The sequence below is a fragment of the Temnothorax curvispinosus genome, unplaced genomic scaffold (genome assembly GCF_003070985.1).
Source record: "Temnothorax curvispinosus isolate PA1 unplaced genomic scaffold, ASM307098v1 QBEX01007734.1, whole genome shotgun sequence".
Classification (NCBI taxonomy): domain Eukaryota; kingdom Metazoa; phylum Arthropoda; class Insecta; order Hymenoptera; family Formicidae; genus Temnothorax; species Temnothorax curvispinosus.
Window position 1 is genome coordinate 1,752,178 of NW_020217514.1, and position 22,981 is coordinate 1,775,158.

The following is a 22,981-nucleotide window of genomic DNA, read 5'->3' on the forward strand; positions in this document are numbered from 1 at the left end:
ACTACGTGATATATTAGATAAATTTTTAACTTACTTTTAAATAATCGGGAATTAATATTAAAAATCGAAATATTAACGCAATCAATCTATTTTACATTTATTGAGAATAACTCGGACCGAGAGTTTATTGCTGGAGCATCGTGAAAAAAATCTGCAACGAGACAGGCAAATGATATCGACGTTTTTATTTCTATCTTTTGTGAACATCATCAGTCAGAAATAAAGAGAAAATTGCTGCGGAAATGCGAGACGCTAGATATCATATGCGCGGTAACTGGGACGTTGCGATAGATCGAATTATGTTTTACCCGTGCTAACCGCGATATACAGGCGACATGAGGATGCGTCCCGTCATGAAACAAACGAGATATCGTTACAATGGATAAATGGGGAAAATAGACGTCACGATCTTTAATGGGATCTTACAACGCCTGCACGTTATTGTGTAACGTTCATCTCACTTCCCCGCGAATGTATATTCCCCTAGAAATCTAAAGTAATACCCTCGGTTTCGTACTTTTGTTTCTACGATTTAGCTTCGTCGTAACGAATTACAGCGAAAATTCACGCGGTGATTTCGAATGCGATTAGAAGTCTGAAAGATAGGATTATTACTTCAAAATTGTGCTCCAAATATTAAAGCGATACAAAAATCGCGAGCTCTGCAAACCTGAATTCAAAGTGATAAATGTTCGAACTGTTAAATTACGCCGTGCAAATGCACAAAGTTCCCTTCAAAATTGATAAAGTGTTTATCAATTTATATATACATAAGACTCATAACTCATGCAAATATATGTATTATGAATAATTAATTCTCTCTGAATTTTCGTGAAATTAACACAAATACGTGTATATTATATTTTGCGCATACAATATTTTCTTTTCATCAATTCTCTCTGCGCGTACATGGCGCAACTAATTTGTCACATTTAATTCATTTGGTTGAGTTCACATGAAAATAATTCATCCAGAGGTACTCGCATTGCAAATATTTACTCCTCCCCGACTTGTCAATACTGGCAGAATTAAATTCTCTCATATAATATTCCGCGCCGCGCTATTTTCTATTAATTCTCCAGTAAGATGAAATTTCAGAGTCTATTAACTCCAGAAGCCCCAAGATTAAGATTTATGATTTAGTGTAGTAAAAAGTTTATGTAACCTACAAGGATTTTAGCTGATATAAAAAAGAAATTCTTCTCCCTAACTTTAAACATGTTAGATATTGTAGCACTAAAAAGATGGATTGCATTAATTATAGTAACAAAATTACATTGATTAATTATATTGATTAGAATAATAGTATAAAATATTATATTTAGATTATGTTTAGAAAATAATAAGATTTATATGTATATACCCATATGTTTTATTAATATCACGTTAAAAAATAATATAATTAGAACTATATGAATTCAAAATTAAGACCGCAACTTTAAAATGTGTTTGTAAGATCTCGTGTTTCAATTATCGGCAATTCAATTAAATCATTATTGTTTTGCGACAACTTCAATTATTATTTTCCACTACGACGGAAGTCTCTATAAGATTCAATCTCGGGTCTCTCGTCTCCGAAAAACGACGGCTTCGAGAGCTAGCTGGTTAATTCCGTAATATCAAGCATTCACCGTGACGGCGCGGTGGAGAGGCTAATTCTTGTCAATATTCCCTTCATTCGGGTGAATCCATTAAAAAGCCGAGCTATCGGCTCATGAGACGAAGAAGGTCTCGCCGATCGATTTCCTGTCGGACCCTCCTTTTTTTTCGTATCGGCGCCGTGACGATCGAGGTTCTTGAATCGGGTCAAGTGCACTTGCAGAGCGGCAAACTGCCAAACCGCGATCGCGGCGTTCGCGGCTGAAGATGAATCGGAGAAGCGCTCGTCTAGTTGGTCATTAGCATAGTCTATTACCGTCCTTTCTCTCCCTCTCTGTCTCGCTCTCTCGCTCTCTCAAGTAGGCTCCGCATTGCTCTCGAACGTACTCGCGGTACCAAAACCATAATTCGACCGGGAACTGATATATCCCGTTCGAACGCGATTCGGCGAGGGAAAATCGTCTTCTATTTATTCCATTTTCGAGATGAAGGAGAGGAGGGAATGGGGGGAGGGTACCTGATTGCTTTTCCGATATTTATTTCAGCAGTTTCCATTAATCATAGATAAAGATCCCCCGCGCGTGTGGTAAGCGGTAAAAGGAACCCGATGCCGCGATGTAGCCGTCGATTCGTACAAAGCGTCGGGATTCTCTCTCGCAAGAATCTCGCTTTTAGCGCAAAAAAAATAGAACACGGGTCCAGTTTGAAGAGCTGGTGATGTTTCGAGAACAATTCCGCGCGATGAATTGTTTCAACTGAAGCATACACACTGCAACCAGTGTAATTGATCGTTTAAAACCGCTTTATACACGCCGACCTGTAACATAAAATTAAATTAACGACAACATTTGCTGTAACATGGTTGCGGAGTCACGCGGTTTCCCCCAAAATTAAAAGCAGAATTAACAGAGCTGGTTTCCGATCAAGCTCCAAATCAGTGTTAGCCAGTCATTTTCGAACTCAATAATCAACAGATTTTCGAGTGAAATAGAACATACAGAATGGAAGCAAAATTAATTTTAATTTTACGTTTCTATCTAATTTTTGTATAATTATCTTTATTAGGTATTATAATTTTTTGTGTCAAATTTTAGTTTGCCCAAATAAAATTAAATAAAAAATTGAAATTAAAATTGAAATTAAAAATGAAATTGAAATACATTACATTATAAAAATTGAATTTTAATTTTTTAGTATCTCAGTATTTCTTAAAAATGCTTAAAAGCAGGTATTCTCGGCGACAGTATAAAGCACCCAATATCGTAACTTCGCGTAACTCGTTCTTTACACCGTCGCGAACCTTTATTCGCGTGTGCACGAACATTATCACGAATTTATCATTCTTCCTTCGTCCAGCAACGATCCCCGGTATCTAAACGACTCGTTGCACCGCCGAGATACACAATTATCTAAAGTAATTGTGCCAAGCCCCGCTTAAGCCGCGATTGTCGTATCGCGCGTTTAATTCACGTTTCTCTTATCACGCACCTAGCGCACGAATTTTCTGCAGATGAATCCGAATGCGTTTTCGACGCCCGCGTCGTTTTGTTTACCGCACTCAGGCGTATTAATGCGCCGTAATTCCGCGGTGTAATTATTGTCGGCGATAAATCGCGCGGAGAGCGGCGCGGGCGTGCAAATCTATCATCGACTGGAAATAAAATTCCACTCCGTATTACATTCGGCGAAACAAAATATAATCGACGAAATGATTTATTACATGACATCACGAAATATTACGGTTACAGCAGTTCTCTCGGAGAACGTCGCGATTGTGACGAATAATGTTGTTTCCAACGCAATTATTATTGTGCTGATTACTTAAAAACTTGGCAATGGATATTATTACGAAAGACACTGTAGAAAGTATATTATTCCATTAATAAAGTCGCAATATAAGTCGTCTTTCTCTGGTGACGCTTGCTGCCGTGTTCCGACCGAATTGATAAAATTTAGACAAAATAAAACTGTGAATATTTTACGCTGAAAAAATATTTCCTCGACCGGAACGTCAAATTCCAGCGAGCTAGCGCAGTTTCAACAAAATATACCACGGTACGGTGAGAAAAAATCTGAACGAGCCGCGAGCCGTTGAGCCAGGCAAAATATCCGTCATCATTCCCTCGGGAATTGTAAAAGTTTCGCGCGTGCGGGCGTGCGCAACACTGCTCGCCCCCTCCGCCTCTCCAATCGAGTTTATTTATTTTTTCGAATTAATTGATTTTCATAAAGCGCGAGCATTATTTGCTCGCGGGCATCGGAAGGGCCGCGCGAATGCGGCGCGCACGTTCGGCCAATATTTGCGAGAAGTGCGTCGCGCGCGATGCCCGCGATTAAACGCGAAACGTATTTCGCGCATCGTCGCACAATATTTAATCGCGCCGTTGCGAGAACGCTGTCCGATTACGGTTTTGAGTAGAGAGACGGTGTCGCCGAAGGAATATGGGTTCACCGGTGAGCGGCCTCAACGTGCCGGCGGACTGATACGTTTAAGGACCGCACTACTGTCTGTCAGTCGTTGCCACTGCAAACGTACACTCTCGTAACGTTAGCGCAAACTCCTATGACGGATGTAAGTCATGTAACCCAGTTTCAGGCGGCGCTACGCCGAGTTGCTTAAGTGTCTAGTTGCCGTTTTGGCCATGCGGTCGTAACTTTCGCGTGGGATATTCCAGAGTTCTACTTAAACATCGTCATCTCACTTATCCCACGTCGTCCCAGTTTACCGGAATTCATTAGCGATTACGTGAAAGTGGATCGTCTTATACGAGTGATTCTTTCTCTCGAATGAAATTTCTGCGAGAACATGACGCGAGATAATCAACGCCTACTTTATATTTGTATGTAATTTTGTTATCATTTGCTGCTTACGTTAGTCGATATCTCTGTTATATTTGTACCATCTCTTCGGTGAAAATACGAAAGAGTTTTCCTATTCCTCTACCGATGCATATAGATTGGATACGTTCTATTATATTCCCCGCGCGTAATTCCCAACATTCTCGAGGCCATGTCCTATTCATCGTCGACGCAAAGGTATCTTCGTCCGGCGGATCATGAAAAATGTAGAGGCGTACATTCAAATACGGATCCCGACAGTCGCGACAACGCGGGATGATTTCCTTCGAGACGGCCGGATTCCTTTAAACCCTTTGTTACCCGCAAGCCACGCTTATTCCTCGCTTATTCCTTCTCGCTTTAACAATCGCGATCGTGCATCTTTTACGAGGGCGCTGGGAATCCTCCTTTCGAGCGAAGTAATAACGCGTGCCGTGAAGAATTAGGCTGTTTCTCCCTCCGGAAATGCGTGTAAAAAATGCGAGGAGGGGAGCTTATACGTTTCCTCGCGGAGCGCGCGGACGAAAGAAATTGCTGGAATCGTAAAGTTTCTCTCGGTTTTCCGTTCCTGCTCACGGACAAAGCATTCCGTTTTCCTTTACGGTATTTCTCAGAATTAAAAATCTAATTCCGTTAGAAAAGTAAAAAGAAAGAGCACTGCACCCTTAAGAAGATAAAAGAAATAAGATCGCGAAGAAGTTTTTTTTTGAATTTTATTTCACGAGTTTTCTTTAATGTGTTGCAGAGCTTCGTTAAAGCCCGATATAGCTCATCATATTTTACAATTTACTTTTCGACACGCATGCATTTATATACATTTTAATTATTTTACATTTCACACTTATTATCTATTAGATAAACCTTGAAAATATTTTTTTAAATTTTCGATGAAAGCGCATTAATATAAAGCAACACAAATTTTACGATCTTGTTTATAGGATTATCTTAAATAAAAAATTATAAAAAGCTGAAGATGAGTCATACATTTTAAAGAACTATATACGTGCGCGCACGCGCGTCAACAGCTATTTATGTTATACATATAAAAGCTGGGAAAATATATCCTTTGAGGAGAAATCTTATTTTCTCGACACGTCTTATCATCAATACCCCTCGTTTTTTAAAGCGAAAAAGAGGCAAAAAAAACATACGTGTGAATAATGTATCTAAAAGGGGGGTCCGGTCGATGCTCGCAATGGCGGGTTGCTCCCTATACGCGTTCTGAATCGCAAACGTGCCAGTACCTGACACAAACCCCGGAAATTTTTCGGTCGATCGAGCCACGCGCGTTAATTACGCGGCGCTCCGTGCGCGAAAGATTACAGGGGGGTTTTCGAGCGGCGGCAGCGGGGACCGAACGGTGGAAATTTCGCGGTGTGTTTCGACAGCCGAGGATCTTTCCGGTTGTTTCAGCAGCAACCGCCCGGGTGCCGTTACCACCGTAATTTTCCGTGGCGCGGCCGACCGCCTCGGTGCAACCAATTTCAACACCGCATTACCCTTCCGCGGTTATCTCGCCGTTTGCAACGACCCCCCGACGAATCAGAAATCGGCAGCTTCGGAGATTTCAGAGGGTCGATTCCATCTGATTCGATGGCCGGCCGCGAAAGCTGTTCATTCAATTACATCGCGATCGAGCGGTGAGATAGTAATTGGCAAGAAGTGGCAGACATTCCAAAGATTGTAATTCTAATTTCTGAGATATCTTTAAAATGACAGATTTTTTAGAATATTTGAAATTGCAACTTTTTAACTCGAATCGTGCAATCGAAGAATATTTTAAACAAAAATCGGCAAGACATCGATAGAATATCAGAGGATATTATTAATAAATTAAAACTCCAAATGATGCAACCCAAAAACTTTATACAATTAGAATTTTTCTATTTTCTGCTTATGAAACAAGATTACAATTTAAAAGAATGAGTCAATTATTGTTGTAATTCTGTCTTAATCTTTGCAAATGATCATACAGCTTACAATTAGAAATGCACACAACAATGCAAGATGATATATAGTTCTCTTTCTTAAAGAATTTTTTAAATAAAACTTATTAACTTTTTCTTATATATGCGCGCATTTACCTACAGTTTAATTATATTTTAACAAATTTGCTTTTACATTTAGTAGCGCAGACAATTCTTTTCATTGTACAAAGCGTTAATATGCTATTCTTATTGGTAAAAATAACGAAGCAATTTAAATTGGGTTGAACTTTGCTAATATAGATACGGGTGCATAGTTTTATATAACATTTTCCCATAATACTAACGAGAGAAATATAACATAATATCCACCAGGATTTTAAAGCAGCTTCAAGGAGAAATATTGTCGTTATTAAGATTCTTACGGAAGCTGTCATCATTAAGTTGCAACATCCGGAATGCAAAGCGTAATGTACCGTCTTTGGACAATCAGAATACGGCATTAAGCGCGAGTTGAAGTAGCTCCTATACCGTTGTAGACCAAATGCTTTATTCAGCAACGTGTATATTAAAAAGAATCGTACTCAAAGACATATTATATTTGCTCTACAATTAAATTATTTGAAGTATAAATAAAATACTTTCAGTTTGCATTACTTTATAATACTCTATAATACGATCACTTCAATAGAGATATTATAATTGCACTTTTTATTAGCGTAAACTAATAGCGTGTTTAATTAGATTTATTACAACATATTTGAAAACACAATTTTTAATGATTTTATGTATTTCATTACAAATTATTATTAATATACAATATATGTAATTTTATTATTCTGTTTGATCGACAATGTGGAAATACTTTTTTTCATTTTATTAAGAACAAAGGAAAGCACTATATGCGATCCAATTTTTGAAATCCGTTGGAAACTAGAAAACGCGACAAAAAGAAAATCCCTCGTGAATCCGTCTAGCAATCTCATCGGGAATAAGATCGCCTTCAGAAGCATATTCGTGGTATCGTGGTCAAATCTAATTTTTATGAACGTATCTTCGTGCTAGGAACGCAAACTTATTTATCTAACCTGTCTAGGAGTCTTAAAGATATTCTTACGAAATCTTGAATCGTAATATAATCTAGGATTGCACAACTTTTATCAATTTATTAAAAATCTTTTAATTTCAAGTTGCAATAAACTTTAAACTCTCTATATTAGCTTACATTTATCTATAAAATTTTAATATATTTTGCGTTTGCGATGTAAAACTTGTGCAAAGTTACTTTGTAAACATTTGAATAATATTGAATGTAAATTAAAGTACATATTTATTCTGTTTAATCAAATATTAGAAAAGACTATTTATTTCATACTTGCGTGTCGCGTGTGTGTAATGAGAAAATTTAACTTTAACTGTATTACGTTAACCGTTGTACATTTTTTCAAAAATATTAGTTATGATATGTCTATAAAATATATATCTTATTTCTTTGTGTTTAATGTATGCACGTTGAAAATATCTTCGAACATTATGCTCCCTATTCGAAAATAAAATTTTTTATCCTGGAAAGAGATGAAATGAGGCCAAATATAGATATTTAATCCTATAAAAAAATATTTGAAAAATACTTAAAAGAAGAAAAAATAGAATATATTTAATATATTAAAGAATATATTAAAGATTAATAGGTTTTCCTTAATTAAACATTTTATGCATAATTATAGACATTAATTTATTTTGTCATTTGACATAAACATATATAGAATACATAAATATCTTATTCCGATTTTCATCATCCATGAAATAAAAACGTCATAAAAAAGTTTTATCATAAAAGTATCATGTATGTAAAAAATATTACTACTTTACTTGTTTTATAGTTCTATTTTACTTAATTATTTTTCTCTTTTTTAAATAATATTTACTTAATCAACGGGCTCGTTGCTTAGATAAATATTAATCCACTAAAATGCATGGTAAAATTCAATCCGCTGTAATGCACTTGATATTAAAATTGTCTAAATAATGTTATTAATCTATCGTATCTTCATGGTATTCCAAATTGAACAAAACCTCATCTATGTGTAGAAGATCATACTTCTCAAAAAATGTAAAAGATAATAATATTTTTACTAGATTTGGAGACGTAATATTTTTATTTCGCAAAAATTACTATCATCGTTAATATATATATATATGTCATATCTTCAAAATCTTGTGCGTAACTCGTCTATAGCTCTTCTGAAATCCGTTTGCGATAGCCTGGCGGAAGATGGTTTTATTTTAAGAGATCAGGGCATCCAAAACTAATACATGATCCAGGCCGAAATGTATTAGAAACTTTTTTTACTTGATTTATCGCAACTCTCACAAACAAAGAAGATTCTTCCAGATGTTCTAGTAGGGCGGCATCAAGGAGGCTTTTGCGGAGTGCATCTCTTGGTTCAATCCAATCCTGCCAAATCTCCAAAATTTTAACGAAGGACGTGTATCGCTCCTGCGAAACAGAACCCGACGTGAAGATGTTTATCATTCCCATTCCGACTATGTTACAAACAGTTTGCCACGTGTTGGTGAGGTATTCACGATTTGCATCCGTGTCGGATCCGAGCTTTTTAATGATAGTCATCAGTCCTGCCATACCAAGAAAGACCAAAATCTGATCACAGTAGATTGTATTAAATTCCTTATCTACTGCTTTTGCTAGCTTAGGTGTCATGTGCACCTGGTCCACGGGCATGCTTGTTGGTCGTTTTCCTAGTGTCCAACAAATGGCCGTCACTATTATGTCTTCAGGATAAAAACGATTGTCAGGACAGAGTATAGCGTGCGGAGGTTCGATGTATGTGGCTGTATCTGCTACGGGCAAACGGACCTGGCGATGAATTGGCTCATAGCCTAGGTCCTCTAAGATGATGTCTGAAGATATCAACGGAAGATCCAGATCCTCGGACACTTAAAAGAATGTAAAGACACGAAAAGTATAGAGACTTCATTAATTAAACTATTATTGATAAGGATTAATCATTTGCTTTCGGGGATCGTAATAAACAATGCGTCAATATAATGAATTACATTTTAGCTTCATATGTGCATGCGAATGCAATAGATTATTATACTATCCAGGATCAAATATTAATACTGATCTCTTTTAGCCCTTTTTAAAGTAATACATCTACTTAATACAAGTTTCGCAGATCCATTAAATTAAATTAAGATCCATTAAATTAAAATATAGAAAAATTTGCATCACCGATACGGAGTTCAAATATACATTACATTGACACAATACATAAACATATTCAAATTGTAATAAAGCGTACATAATTGAACATAATTAATATTTCAATAAATAATATTACGTGTATAAAATAATTAGTAACGATTACTTAATTTATACGTAACAAATAAAATAATAAACAAATTACTCACATATTTCTTGATTGCCTCTAATTACGCCCAATGATTCTAACATTTTTTCCTCCTTCCAGGCCCCTTCGTTATAGCAAACAATACTTGTAAAAAAAAAATTTTTTTTAATTACGATTGCACGCGCATTAATCATCGGAATATGACAATTGCACCTTGAACGACTTTCGATGTTAACAACACGCGATTATATTATTTATCATTAGTAAATTGATATATTGATATCTCGCACCGCTTTCAGTCATTTAAATCACTTAAATCGACAATTTGGATGTATTATTCCACATTTTTTCAATTAAAAAACAACAGACTGATGAATAAATTGAGTGAAATTGACCAGCATCAAGATGCAATGTTAAAGTCGCCGTCTCAATATGTTCACGAGTCGGTAATCATATTGGAATTAATTAATCACGCGAATTAATTCTTCGTCTTCTTCTTCCAAGGAAAACTTGGAGGCTGCGGAATGCGGATATGAACTATACATTAAGTTTGTAAGAGGAGAATTCCGTGAGTGTATACCTAAAACTAAAATATTATTGACTATTGGCCAGCCATTTAAGAGCTACGAACAAAAAAAAATTTTCAGCCTCGTGTGCATACGATTGTTGTAAGACCGAATTCCGCAGCGTCCGGGTTCAGTTCCACACGCAATTGTCTTTTTTTCTTTCAAATTTCTTTATAAAATAATAAGTCTTTTCTTATTTTGTGAGCAAAGAAGCATTAAAATGTAAATAAATTTTTAAATAGTCAAAATTATTGACTTTTTATACAGTATAAGTTTGATGGATAAGAAGTATATTAATTAATTAATAACTAAATTTTTCATATATACGTAATATAAGGAAAAGTTTGTTGTTAATTAATATATACTATATTTATCTATCAAATTCTTAACGTCATATTGTATGAAAAGTCAATAATTTTGACTATTAAAAAATTTTTCCTTTTTAGTTAAGAGGATCCTATAGCAAACATAGGCTTAGAAAAAGATAGACGGGGCGTAAGCCTAGGTGATAGCGCGGCAATAAGGGGAAATAACGGCTGAAACTCGACAAACTTCGGTTAGACTCGAGAATATTCGAACGCTCGACAGCACATGGCCATAGTATACTGTGACACGGATATGCATTTGCTTTGGTGTGCGTCGGCAGCATGTGGAGGGGATGCATGCGCTGCCACCATTTCTAGACTTTTCTAGGCTTTGAATCTTAATTCCATTTGCACGATATTGTACCTACATGTTGTCCCTAATGCCGATCTATTTCATTTTGTATATATAAACTGCACTATTTTGTATTAAGCAAATATTGTCATCAGGTGATAGCTGTATGTGCAAAAAAAGTAAAATTTTTAATTCTTTTTCCATTTTTGATATAAACTCGTGTGGCACTAGATTTTTGTGCATATACTTTAATTCTGTAAAGCCAATTCAAAGATTTCTTCTAATAAAAAAATGTCATAATTACTGCCACTATAGGATCCCCTTAAACAGTACTCATGCACTTGAGCTGCGGTCCACTTGACGCTACAAATGCTTCGAAGCATTCCTCTTCTCTTTTCTTTCAATGAAAAAAGGAGAAGAAGAACGCTCCAAAGCATTTCAAGTGGACCGCAGCCTTGATTCGATTTGACCATTGCAATGTTAAAAGCGAATATACTAATAATAAAAATTCGAATGATGTAATCCTAATCAAAATTAATGATAGCATTTGGAATCTTACTTACTGCAATTGTGTTTTGAGAAATAATACGATGACAATACAGGGCTACCCACTCGCTCGAGTCACGTTGCACGAATGATCCAGTGCAGTCAAACCACGTGCTCGGGCAGCTCGGGTCCTCGGGCTCGCAATCGCACCATTTTAGTGCAGTGTTGCCAACTCGCTTATAGAATAAATCTCTAAACTCAAAATCGGAATTCAAAAACCTCAGAAATTTCCAATTATTTACCAGAAAATATAAAAATCTCTATTTTTTTAAGACAGAACTTTAAAGGATAAATCGATTAATCAAAAGGATTTTGTTCACTAGCATCTCGATAATTTGTTACTTTGATCCAAAATTTGTCGTGTCTTGCGTTTCTTCCCATTAGTGATGCCTGATTCTTAATCGATTCATCGAGAACCAATTCTTGATTCTTTACCGATTCTTAAAATATCGATTCATCTCGTTGAATCGATTATTTTCAATTTGGATCGAGGGGATCAACGTTATGTTTTTCACCAGTAAAGCTAATGCTAAATTTCAGCAAAAGTGTGCAAAACAAGTTTTGGGATCAATTTAAAAATGTAAACCTTTATAGCCTATAAAGCCTATATTGCATAGTATAAAATTTATTAATAAACAAAGTCTGGCTCGTGTTTGCAAAGCAGCTAGAGAAAGGATGCGGGACAAAAAAATTTATTACTGATATACACATACACATGTTTCATATCATATACACATAATTATTGTCAGATACTGATTTAAAACTTTGATTTAAATCTTACAACATTGCTCCCTATTCGAAAATAAATCATTAATCCGGAAAGATATAAAACGAGGCCAAATGTAGATATCTAATCCTATAAAATAATATTTAAAAAATATTAAAAAAAAAAAAACAAACTAAGTAATACATTTATTAATCGTTTTTTCTTACTGAAGCGTTTAATGTAAAACAATAGGTACTAATTTATTTTCTCATTTGACATAAACATATATAGAATAGATAAATATCTTATTTCGATTTTCATCGTTCATGAAATAAAAACTTCATGAAAAAGTTTAGATAAAAGTATCATGTATTAAAAATATTACTACTTTACTTTTTATGGTTCTATTTTACTTATTTTTCTCTTTTTTAAATATTTATCTAACAAGACGGGCTCGTTAATTAAAATAAACAGCAAAATTTAATCTACTATAATGCATTTGATATTAAATTGTCCAAATAATGTTATTAATATATCATATCTTCATGGCATTTCAAATTTCCTGAAAATCTTATCTATATGTTAAAGATCATGCTTGGTAAAAAGTGTAAAAGATAATATTCTTACTATAAATTTGGAGACATATCTCTTTCGCGAAAATCATCCTATCATCACTCATTACTTTCCATCGAACTTATGCAAAAATAAATAATCGCTCTGGCTGATACATTTTCTGTTATTTTTATTATTCATACTTATGAGATTATCCTATAAATTTCAAGCAACTGATATATCTCGCAATTAGTTGATATTTTATCGTAGAATAAGACGTTAATAAGTTTCTGCATTTATTTAATCTTTCTTTTTTTTGGCCCTTCAATAGTAAGCATCTCGTTTTTAACATCATTTTCTTCTCGACGCTGACAGAAGAGACGCGGCTCAATCTTAAGGAAACGGAGATTGGCGGTAGTTACCTTATCAAGCATCTCGGATGTCAGCGTTTTCTTTACTTCAGCATCTATGATATGTCTAGCGGTACGAGTCTGCAAATCCATTAAAATATGCCTTGCGCTATCAGGAATTGTCTTTTTGTTGGCAACTTCGGTCGCAACAACCGCATAGAAAAGGTCTGGGTATTTCCTACAAGTGAGGCGATCTGTTCCTTCGAGCCAGTAAATTTTCAAATATGGGAAACGATCTCCATATCTTCTACGTAACTCGTCCATAGCTCTTCTGAGATCCACAGCTTGTTGTGCGATATCCGGAAGGAAGATGGCTTTATTTACATTTATATTTTGTAAAGACACAAAGGCATCCATCTTTAGTATCATCTCCATGCCGAAATATTGAATCTCTATTTTTACTTTAGCCATCGCAGTGTTCACAAGCATATTAGGAGATCCTTCCGGAAAGTCCAGGGCGGCAACAAGGAGGCTTTTGCAGACTGCAGGTCTCACTTCAATCCAAAGCTGCCAAATCTTTAATGTTCTAATGAAGGTCAGGTATCGTTTCCGCAAAACAACACCCGATGTAAAGATGTTTTCTATTTCGGTTGCGTTACAAACATCTTGCCATCTATTGATGAGGTATTCACCATTTGCATCCATGTCGGATCCGAGCTTTTTGGCGATAGTCATCAGTCCTGCCATGCCAAGAAAGACTAGGATCTGATTAGAGTGGGTCGTATTAGCCATGTCCATTGCTGCGTGTAGCTCAGATGTCTCGTGCACCTGGTGCACGAGCATGTGTGTTGGTCGTTTTCCTAGTGTCCAATAAATGGCCGTCAATATTATCTCTTCAGAGTCAAAATGATTGTCAGGACAGAGTATAGCGTGCGGAGGTTCGATGTATGCGGCTGTATGATATGTAGGCAAGCGGAACTGGCGATGAATTGGCTCATACTTTATGCCCTCTATGCTGATGTTGGAAGATTCCAGATAATCGGACACTTAAAAGAATGTAAAGATACGAAAAGTATAGAGACCTCCCTAATTAAACTATTATTGATAAGGATTAATCATATCATTTGCTTTCGGGGATCGTAATAAACAATGCGTCAATATAATGAATTACATTTTAGCTTCATACGAGAATGCGAGTGCACAATAAGCTATTACGCTTAATCTAGGATTAAATATATATTGATACTGGTATCCTTTAGCTCACATTTTAAAGTAATACATCTATTTATTAGTTTCACAGATCCATTACTCTTTAAATTAAAATAAAAAAATTTGACTCATACGAAGTTCAAATATGAATTACATTGACATATTACATAAACATATTCAAATTGTAATACGCGTGCATAATTAAACATAATGAATATTTCAATAAATAATATTGCGTGTATAAAATAATTATTAGCGATTATTTAATTCGTATACGTGATAATAAAATAATAAATAAATTACTTATTTCGTGATTGTCTCTGTGGTTGCGTCGTCCGAATCTTCTAATATTTCCTCCTTCTCCTTTTCTCAGGTTCCTTTGTTGTAGCAAACAGTACTTGCAAAATAAATTTTTCTTTTAATTACGATTGCACGCGCATTAATCATTGGAATATAACAATCGCACTTTGAACGATATTTTCAATTAACAGCACGCGATTATTTATTATTAGTGAATTGATATATTGATATCTCGCACCGCTTTCGATCATTTAAGCCACTTAAATCGACAATTCGGATGTATTATTCCTAGTGAACTATACATATACTAAATAAACAGAGAGAGAGACAGAGTCGCAAAGCAACCATTCTGTCTTTTTCTTCCCGTGGCCCGGGCGCTAGCATGGGAGTTCACATTCCAGTATAGTATATAGTTCACTGATTATTTCACATATTTTTCAATTCGAAAACAGCGGACAGATGAATAAATTGAGTAAAATATCTGTTTCAAGATGCAATGTTATGGCTCGTCTACAATAGCCGTAAGAGTATGCAGTAAGGCGTAAGCAGTAAGTTATTAACTAATAGGATTTTTACAATTCAAGAATAATGTGTCGACTGTGCAGACTGTGGTTGGTCAATATAGCTTACTGTTTATGTCTTACTGCATACTTCTGCTGCCATTTGTAGACGACGCTTTAAAGTCGTAACCTCGATGTGCTCACGATGAGGTTATCTCGATAATCGTGGGAATTAGTTAATCGCGCAGGTTAATAATAGCATTTGAAATCGTACGATACTTGTCGCGATTGCGTTTCGAGAAATAATACTCACAATAGCTACCTGCCCGCTCGAGTCACAGTCTCAATGAGCGAGTGATAGGGCGTCGACGTCGACCGAGTGCGCGCAACAGTACGCAGAAAAAACAAATATGCAACGGCCGCAGCCGTGTGTGTGTGATGTAGCACCGATTTCTTGATTCACTACAAAACATACAGTTAACAGTAAAATAAATGTGGACACTCCTAAAAATTGATTGCGATAACTCGGCTATCTGCGTACATTGAAATAAAATTTGCTTTAATTGTGAAAGTATCTACGTACATTAATTTATTATTATTATTACTGTAAAAAAAAAATACACTCGCAGGAATAATTGTAATATGCTTAATTTATTTTAGTCAAAGGATATAATACCTTTTCTGGCAATCCTCTGTCATCGACTGACTGTGGTCTGTGACTCGCACTTCGCACTGACCTCGCAGACTTCTTCTTCTTAAATTTTTATTGGCTCGTGCCTCTTGTCAGAGAGCAATACGGCCATCGGCTGGGGCAGACCAGAGCAGACGCTTCGCTCTCTCAAAAACTTAAACATAACACGATCGAACAAAAGACCGGCGTACCTTCTCTTCACTCTTGCAACCGCCGCGCCGCTCGCGATATACATGTTTATCGGTTCCCCCCTCCCCCCCACATACACACACACACACACACACTCCCACACATAACACACACGTACATAAGTACATACACGCATATATTCAGCTTCTACATTACTTTCTGCAAAATTTTTACGTTTCGAAAGGAATCAAATTATGCAATTTTAATAAATTAAGAATTTTTTCCTTGTGATTTTAATAAATCAAGAAAATGGAATTAAACCGCCGCGAAAAATGAAAGGACTCATTATGTTCCTGTGATTTATTAAAATTATGCAATTTTACTCCTCTCCAGATGTAAAAATTTGAAAGAGAAAAATGATAACAATTATAACAAATATACAATTTTCACTTTCCAATTGCAAGAGAAAGACGAATCTTAAAATTTAAAGTTAGAATTAATCTATCATAATTTAAACACGTCGAGTAATTTTACTTATTATATCAAGAGAGATATCTCCTCGCGATTAAAGTTTTCATGAAAAATCTTGATAAAGAAACATTTATTTCAAATTCACCGAAATATCCGCCATTAAAGTATTTTTTGGTAGCTTCCCTAATACAAGTTTTCAATGCCGTCTTACGGATCTCGTGTTATCCTGCTCGCTTTTTCCATTCGCGATGGTTTTAGGAGACTTGGACAGCTTGTTGCCGAGGCTTTCGGTAGGCGGAAACGGCGGACGGGTAAGCGGAAACTGATACAAATAACGAATGAAGCGCCGTCTTTCATCGTCGAAAAAAAAAAATAAGAGCGCATTCCTTCCGGCAGTGCAAATGAGCTGCGAACCTCGGCCGAAGTGCAATTATCTCGGGCGAAGTGCATGAATTCATCTCTCCTCCATGCTCGATGAATGCGCGCGCGCCGGCTACTCCGGAAAGATAAATATTCAGATATGCATAACAGGAAGACGGCAAGGCGAGTGCGCGCCGCGGACGCGATTTGTCCGACCCGCCGACTTATTTCTTTCGTCTGGGACTCAGCACCCGTCGCCCGTTAGAAGAACATTAATTTCCACCGAGTATCACGGTCCCCGTCCTCCGGTGCCAAATGCGCCGGGGTCGCGTTTGCGGGGATGTAATTATACGAGCGTGCGTTTCAAGAGACAGAACAGTAACGTCCGTTTATTCTTCAAAGATCGAGTCTATAACGCACACCGGACAGAAAATTGAATACGCGAGAGTTCTTTATTAAATATCCTCCTCCTTGTGAGCGTTACATCTCCGTTAAAAGGGAAAATTTCCACTTTCGTGCATCCTTTGCGATGTGTGCGCAGGGCTTAAACAAAAATTTCCTCAGTTTGACCGAGCTCTTTTGTCGAAATTTATGCTGAATTATTCATCGGATTCGACAATCTACACCTACACTCATCTACATCTATATCCTGTGTCTGTCTGTAGTAATCACGACACTCCGCTTTCTCCGCTTTCGAGCGCACGCTAAACGGCGATGCAAAATTCATTTAGCTCGCATATTCGGCTAATTATACTTTGTTCCGTTCTCTGCCGCCGCCACGAGATGGGCCGGATATGTGTGCCTTTGCCGTGTCATGCGCGTTACGCGGATGTATTAATAACTCTCCATTGTTCCGCCGCGGCGTGAAATCGCTGACGAATTCCGTTGAATTTCAATTCCCTATTAATTACACAGTTAATTACACAGTCCTATGTCGCTCGCGAAACATTTCCGACGAGTCCTCCGAGTTCACTCTCGTTGCGAGACGGCACGACGCATTCCCTCATTCGATCCGACGCACAAAGAGACTGTGAAATGCAAAAATTATTTGACAAAGCTGAAAATTTCGCACTTTATTTTTATTACCAACAAAGCCTGAAATCCTTTTAAGGATTTAACGCATTGTAGCATTTTTTCTCATTTGAAAATGTTTCACAGCTTTTTAGGAATGTCATTATGAAAGATTATTCCATTTAAAAAAGTACTTTTAGAATAAATCCTCTTCAAAAGTTTTTACATTTGTGGCGTAATTAACTAACGATTTAATTTTTTTATATCAATAAGTTTTCACCTACAATTTTTAAGAGAAGAATCAAATCTTTTTATAAATTAGTTTTACATGACAAGCGATCTGTGTGTTTCATCATAAATTTTTGTATCAAATAACAGCTGGAACTAAAATAGCGTTAAAAATTATATCAATAAAATTGTGACAAGCTAAATCTCGAGACAATCATTCGATTATCAATGTCAAAGCATCTTCGGCAATATAGTATGCGCGTTATGGATGGGAATACATATGCAAATACGATCACCATTTGAAACGTTCGCATAAAACCAAAAAACGAATCCGATCGTGCGGCGAGAGACAAATGAACGTGGTTAATAGAAACGTACACTGCGGGACGATTATTTAAAAAATGCACGTAACAGCTCGTGAATTCGCACGACGCATATTAATCGACGGTAATCGCGCGGGGTGCCGGGTGACGCGAATGAGGAAGGCTATAATACTGCTTGATTTGATTTTTCCGCGCATGATGCATCACTTATGCACTTTTATACATCATACAGCGTTGCAAGTGACTGTTTACGCGACGTTTGTCAAACAATTAGATTTAGATTAAGCTAATTCCAAGTCCGACTTCGAACTGAAAAGATAAGAAACTGCGAAATAAAGATATAAAATTATATGCAATAAAGAAATCGCTTAGACAATGGGTGAAAATATTTTCAAAACGAAATCAATTTTCTTTACTTGGAGTCAATTTTTTTCGGCAACCTATATATATTTTATTACTGCCGCGGAGTACGCCAGACTCAAGATTGAGTCTTTTGTCCCAAAAGTGGCATTACTGGAGGGATAATAAAAAGTACTCACGTTCGCCGTTCGTCGGTCCAAGAAAAGAGGAGAGGCGGCGCAAACCGCCCTCGCGACGCTCGTTCCAATTCCAGTATACTGTTCGCCAAGAAATCAATCGAGCAGGGTGCGAATGCCCCGACGCACGAGAAACACGCTGCCACTTCCCCTTGTGCTGTGTGTTGCTGGTATTACACTGACCCCAATTCTGCAAATCCGCCGAGGCTTCCGAGGCCGACGTTAGAATTACGTCAAACTTGAGACTGTTTCAGCTCGAAATACCCGTCCCGCTTCACGGCGAGAGTTCTTTAACAATTTATGCCCGGAGATCCTGTATCTAGCCATACAAACGGCCTAGAAGCACATTATGACACCATTTGCTACCGCGATGTGAAATTTACGATTTTACAGCGTTTCACGTAGATAAAGGCTAGAAACATTTATGGTTTGTCACGAATATATAGAATCGTGAATTAATGTCGGGACGAAGCCTCGAAATAATATATATTTTGTATTTTGAAAGGCACAGGTACATGTATGCAAATGTAGGAAGCTGAAAAATAAAATTGTTTATAGTATAATTTATTATTGCGCTGTAAAAGTTTACAATTACAATATTCAATATATTATAGTAGCCAAAAGTCAACATTTTTTAATTTGCCATGAAATGGAATCGCGGTCTAACAGAATTTAATAAAATCTAAAAATTCTCGCAAAATGTTAAAACTCTTTAAAACATATGTATAAATTTCGTAACAGGTATAATACAATACAATATAAAAGATCGTAAAATAAATATTCAAAAAAGTCGAATTAATATGTTATGTAATTTCACAATTTACAACAATTTCCGGTGCAAATTCCTGCATGATAATGGTTCATTTTTTGGATATATGAATCGCACTGTTCGCGGTTATTATTACAACAGCGAAAAATTAAATTCCTACGTCTCGACCTACGTCTGTACATATCCTCCTAGCTCGCTGCATTTCCACTACATTCCGCTGTATTCCATTGAGATCGCCAGATCGCTAAAAATAAAGGAAAAGTATTCTACGAGCGCGCTTGTTTCTCTGTTTCAGGTGAGCATCCGGCCGCGATGCAGCACGGAAACACGGCAGCCGGCTCGCCCAACTCCAAGACAGTCCTGGTGATGCTCGCCTTCCTTCTGGGCCAGCTGAGATAATGTGCGTGTACACGAAGGTCGCTCGAGACTCGTAAAATCGATGGACGTATCGCAACATGATCGCCCGCACAACTTAAACGTTAACCCTTCCGCATAGACCATCCTGGATTAGATCTCACAGTTTGAATTCATCGTAGCGGCCGAAAAAAAACAAATAATTTACGGAATTACATAATGGTCATAGCGATACGGTGAAATTTAAGTTAATGAAATCGTTTATGAGAATTGTTGATTAATTCCAACTGTGCGATTTTTATATTTTTCGGATTAATTGATTTTGAAGAATAATATTTCAAAATAATCAGTGCGGTATCATATCATTCACAATTATTGACGTATTATTGTTTTTCGCAGCGTTTATAATTTTATTTTATTGGAATTGGTTTTTCAAAATCGTCGAAATCGCGTACGAAGTGATAGAAATGTAACGATTGTGAATCATAATTTTTCTTCAGCTCCATTTCAATTACTTATCTCGAGGCGAAAATTTTTATTAGAAAGTATAAGGTTCATTATGTTACTTTAATTGCGTCTCGCACTTAAAATATTCTCGTTGAAGCGGTTATCTTACGTCTTTTAATCCAACGCGAAAATCCTCATCCCGTTTATCTTAAACTTAACTGTGGGTTTGGCCGTTGGGGTGAGAAATACAAAGATAATCTCCGAGAGACAGCTCTTCTTACGTAATAAAAGGGAAGCTTTGTGCCTAAGGGTTAAGCGGAGTGTGAGGCAGTCGTATTACACGGTGTCTTAGAAGTATGAATTTCACGACGAATTTCTGAGCCGACTTTTCCCAGCCGCGAAAGAATGAATCCAGAAAGAATGGACGTTTCATACACACACATTTGTTGTAATGCAGCGACAATATTTACAGTTGAGCTGTGTAACGTGTAAAGCGGGCAAATAGCTGCATAATCGGCGATAATTGGGGTTATACCTATCTCTATCTCGGAAACGTGTTCTCCAATAATTGGCATGTTGCACAAACGATATTTTCACCATCAACTTGCGTCCAAAATTAACAATGATGTAACATCGTTTAATGACCGTTCTCTTAAATAACAAGCAGGTCTCGTTTATTTTATTTTAATTGACGCGACACATGTGCGTTTCGACAAATATATCACATTTTAACGACATCATCTTTTTAGATATTTTCTACTTTAAATATTTTTAATCGTTTGTTTACGATCTATAACACTCATATTAATGGGAATGATACGCAATCGCAACACAGTATTACTAGATTTAATTCCGATTTATTTATAACGAACCTAATAATCTTAAAGGTAAAACCGTTGACGTAATCCAGCATAATTATTTTCGCATGCTAAGCTTCTTTTGCACTCTATATCTCCATAGGTAAGCAAAGGTAAAATAACGATAATAGTTTCCTATTCGCAAATACTTGAGCCAGAAATTCATTTGATTTAGCTCAGAAATTAGTTTATGCTTCGTGAGTTAGCATCGGGTACGGTTTTTATTGTTGAAATAATACGGCACGCGTTGAGCAACGACATTCGTATGACCATGGCAGAGCAGTCGAGAGAATTCTTATCATATCCACGAACGACGCGAAGACGTCAATATTATTAAAGAATTTCCAGCGGCGGCGACGGCGGCGAAAGATCGAGATCTTACGGTTTTTAATTAAGAACGCTTCGCACGCGAAGGATTGAGAGTCGCATTGTCGCCGCTGGAATTTTTTGAATAATTGCGCCGTGATGTCTATAAGCGCGATGCAAACGTTAAACGAATTAATGATAACGCGCCAGTGAGTGTTGACGCAGAGAGACGGTAGTCGAGCGCGAGTGTCGCTTAGAAAGAAGAGGGATAGCGAAGCAGATAAAACAGGACTACGCCCCGCGCGCCCTTTCCCGACCATAGTGAGGAAAGTGTTAAGTGTAAAATAAATGTGTCACGAGCAAGTTTAACCGAAGAGAGCGATGTAATAAAAAAAAAACGGGGGTGGGGGTGGATCGACCTCCACCGGCGGCGAAGTACTTTCTACTTATTGCATAAGTGTTAAATGAAAAAAAAAAAAACTTAAAGGAAGACACGGATAACACGCGTAAACACACATACCCACACGTACAGATAATAGTAGAGAAATGTATGTAAACCACGCGACTTTACGGCTCGTATGATTTACACCCACGACTAGCCCGAGAGATGAAAGAAAAAAAATACAACTGTGTTTCCCACCCGCTCACACCTTTCTCACTGTCTTGTTTTCACACGGTTCTCTTGCGCGAAAACGCAATTCTTGTACATAATGTTTTACTCTTGTAAATAAATTACCCACACAACGCTCGTCGATTCATTCCCGCGCCGCCTGTCCGCATCAGCGATCACGTCGCCGATCAGATGTATCGAGAAACGTCCATGATGGAGAAAGCAAGAAGAGACCATTTTATGTCCACGCAAATAGAAGGCTGATTTTATTTCTTTATTATTCTACTATTTATAGCTGCAGAATCGTAAGGTATAACCGATATAGTACGAAAATTTAGATCAAATGAACGACGTTAGTCTTTCTGTCTTGCGGATGGTTGGTAATTCGGAGGTAATAGCAACGGCTGCGAGAGAAGATGGCCCCCCCTCTTCGAAGATCGATAGCCATGACCCCGATGCGCTTCCCGAACTTTTCCCGTCGGGGATATTTAAGAATCCCCGGCTTCGGCTCATGAAGTCTCTCACTTGCAGACCATTCTCGGCAAAATAACGATGGCGCCCGATTAATTTCCTTTAGCTGCTCAATATCTCCGAAACGACGTCGAGCGACGGGCTCCATTTGACCCCATTAGCCGAGTCGTTTATTCCGAAAATAAGGTAAGTGAATTTTGTTTTATATAACTCCGCGAAGTGAAAATAATTCGGAATTAGCCGGTAGCTTTATTAACGCTTTTAATTATTAACAAAAAGGAACTTGTCTAACCCGC

The 22,981-nt window shown here is 37.0% G+C and overlaps 3 protein-coding genes across 4 annotated transcripts in view; 1 reads left to right on the plus strand and 2 right to left on the minus strand.

Moving 5' to 3' along the window:
• Positions 1–22,348, plus strand: part of LOC112457380 (zwei Ig domain protein zig-8) — a 330,320-nt gene extending 307,972 nt beyond the window's left edge. Inside the window, exon 6 of the mRNA XM_025020393.1 lies at positions 19,936–22,348. Coding sequence (XP_024876161.1) covers positions 19,936–20,039 — 104 coding nt within the window. The 3' untranslated portion in view covers positions 20,040–22,348. The remainder of the gene's footprint in view (positions 1–19,935) is intronic.
• On the minus strand, positions 8,279–11,599 carry LOC112457381. Its single transcript, XM_025020395.1, has 3 exons — positions 11,523–11,599; positions 9,798–9,880; positions 8,279–9,320 (listed from the first exon to the last, which is right to left on the minus strand). The coding sequence occupies exons 2-3, from the start codon at positions 9,838–9,840 to the stop codon at positions 8,644–8,646; spliced, it is 720 nt and encodes a 239-aa protein (XP_024876163.1). The 5' UTR covers positions 9,841–9,880; positions 11,523–11,599; the 3' UTR covers positions 8,279–8,643.
• Positions 12,673–16,013, minus strand: LOC112457377. Of its 2 annotated transcripts, none has more exons than XM_025020391.1 (4): positions 15,799–16,013; positions 15,445–15,584; positions 14,626–14,719; positions 12,673–14,159 (listed from the first exon to the last, which is right to left on the minus strand). In XM_025020391.1, coding segments are annotated over exons 3-4 (1,101 nt in total). In that variant the 5' UTR covers positions 14,627–14,719; positions 15,445–15,584; positions 15,799–16,013; the 3' UTR covers positions 12,673–13,059. The 2 variants fall into 2 exon arrangements, with proteins under 2 accessions (XP_024876159.1, XP_024876158.1); XM_025020390.1 differs by having other exon boundaries at positions 15,436–15,584.
• Positions 22,349–22,981: the final 633 nt, after the last annotated feature.

Coding starts and splice junctions, on each gene's coding strand:
- LOC112457381 (XM_025020395.1), bottom strand. CDS start 9,840: ATGTTAGAATCATTGGGCGTAATTAGAGGCAATCAAGAAATAT. Junction 9,321..9,797: donor TAGAGGCAATCAAGAAATAT/GTGAGTAATTTG, acceptor CATTCTTTTAAG/TGTCCGAGGATCTGGATCTT.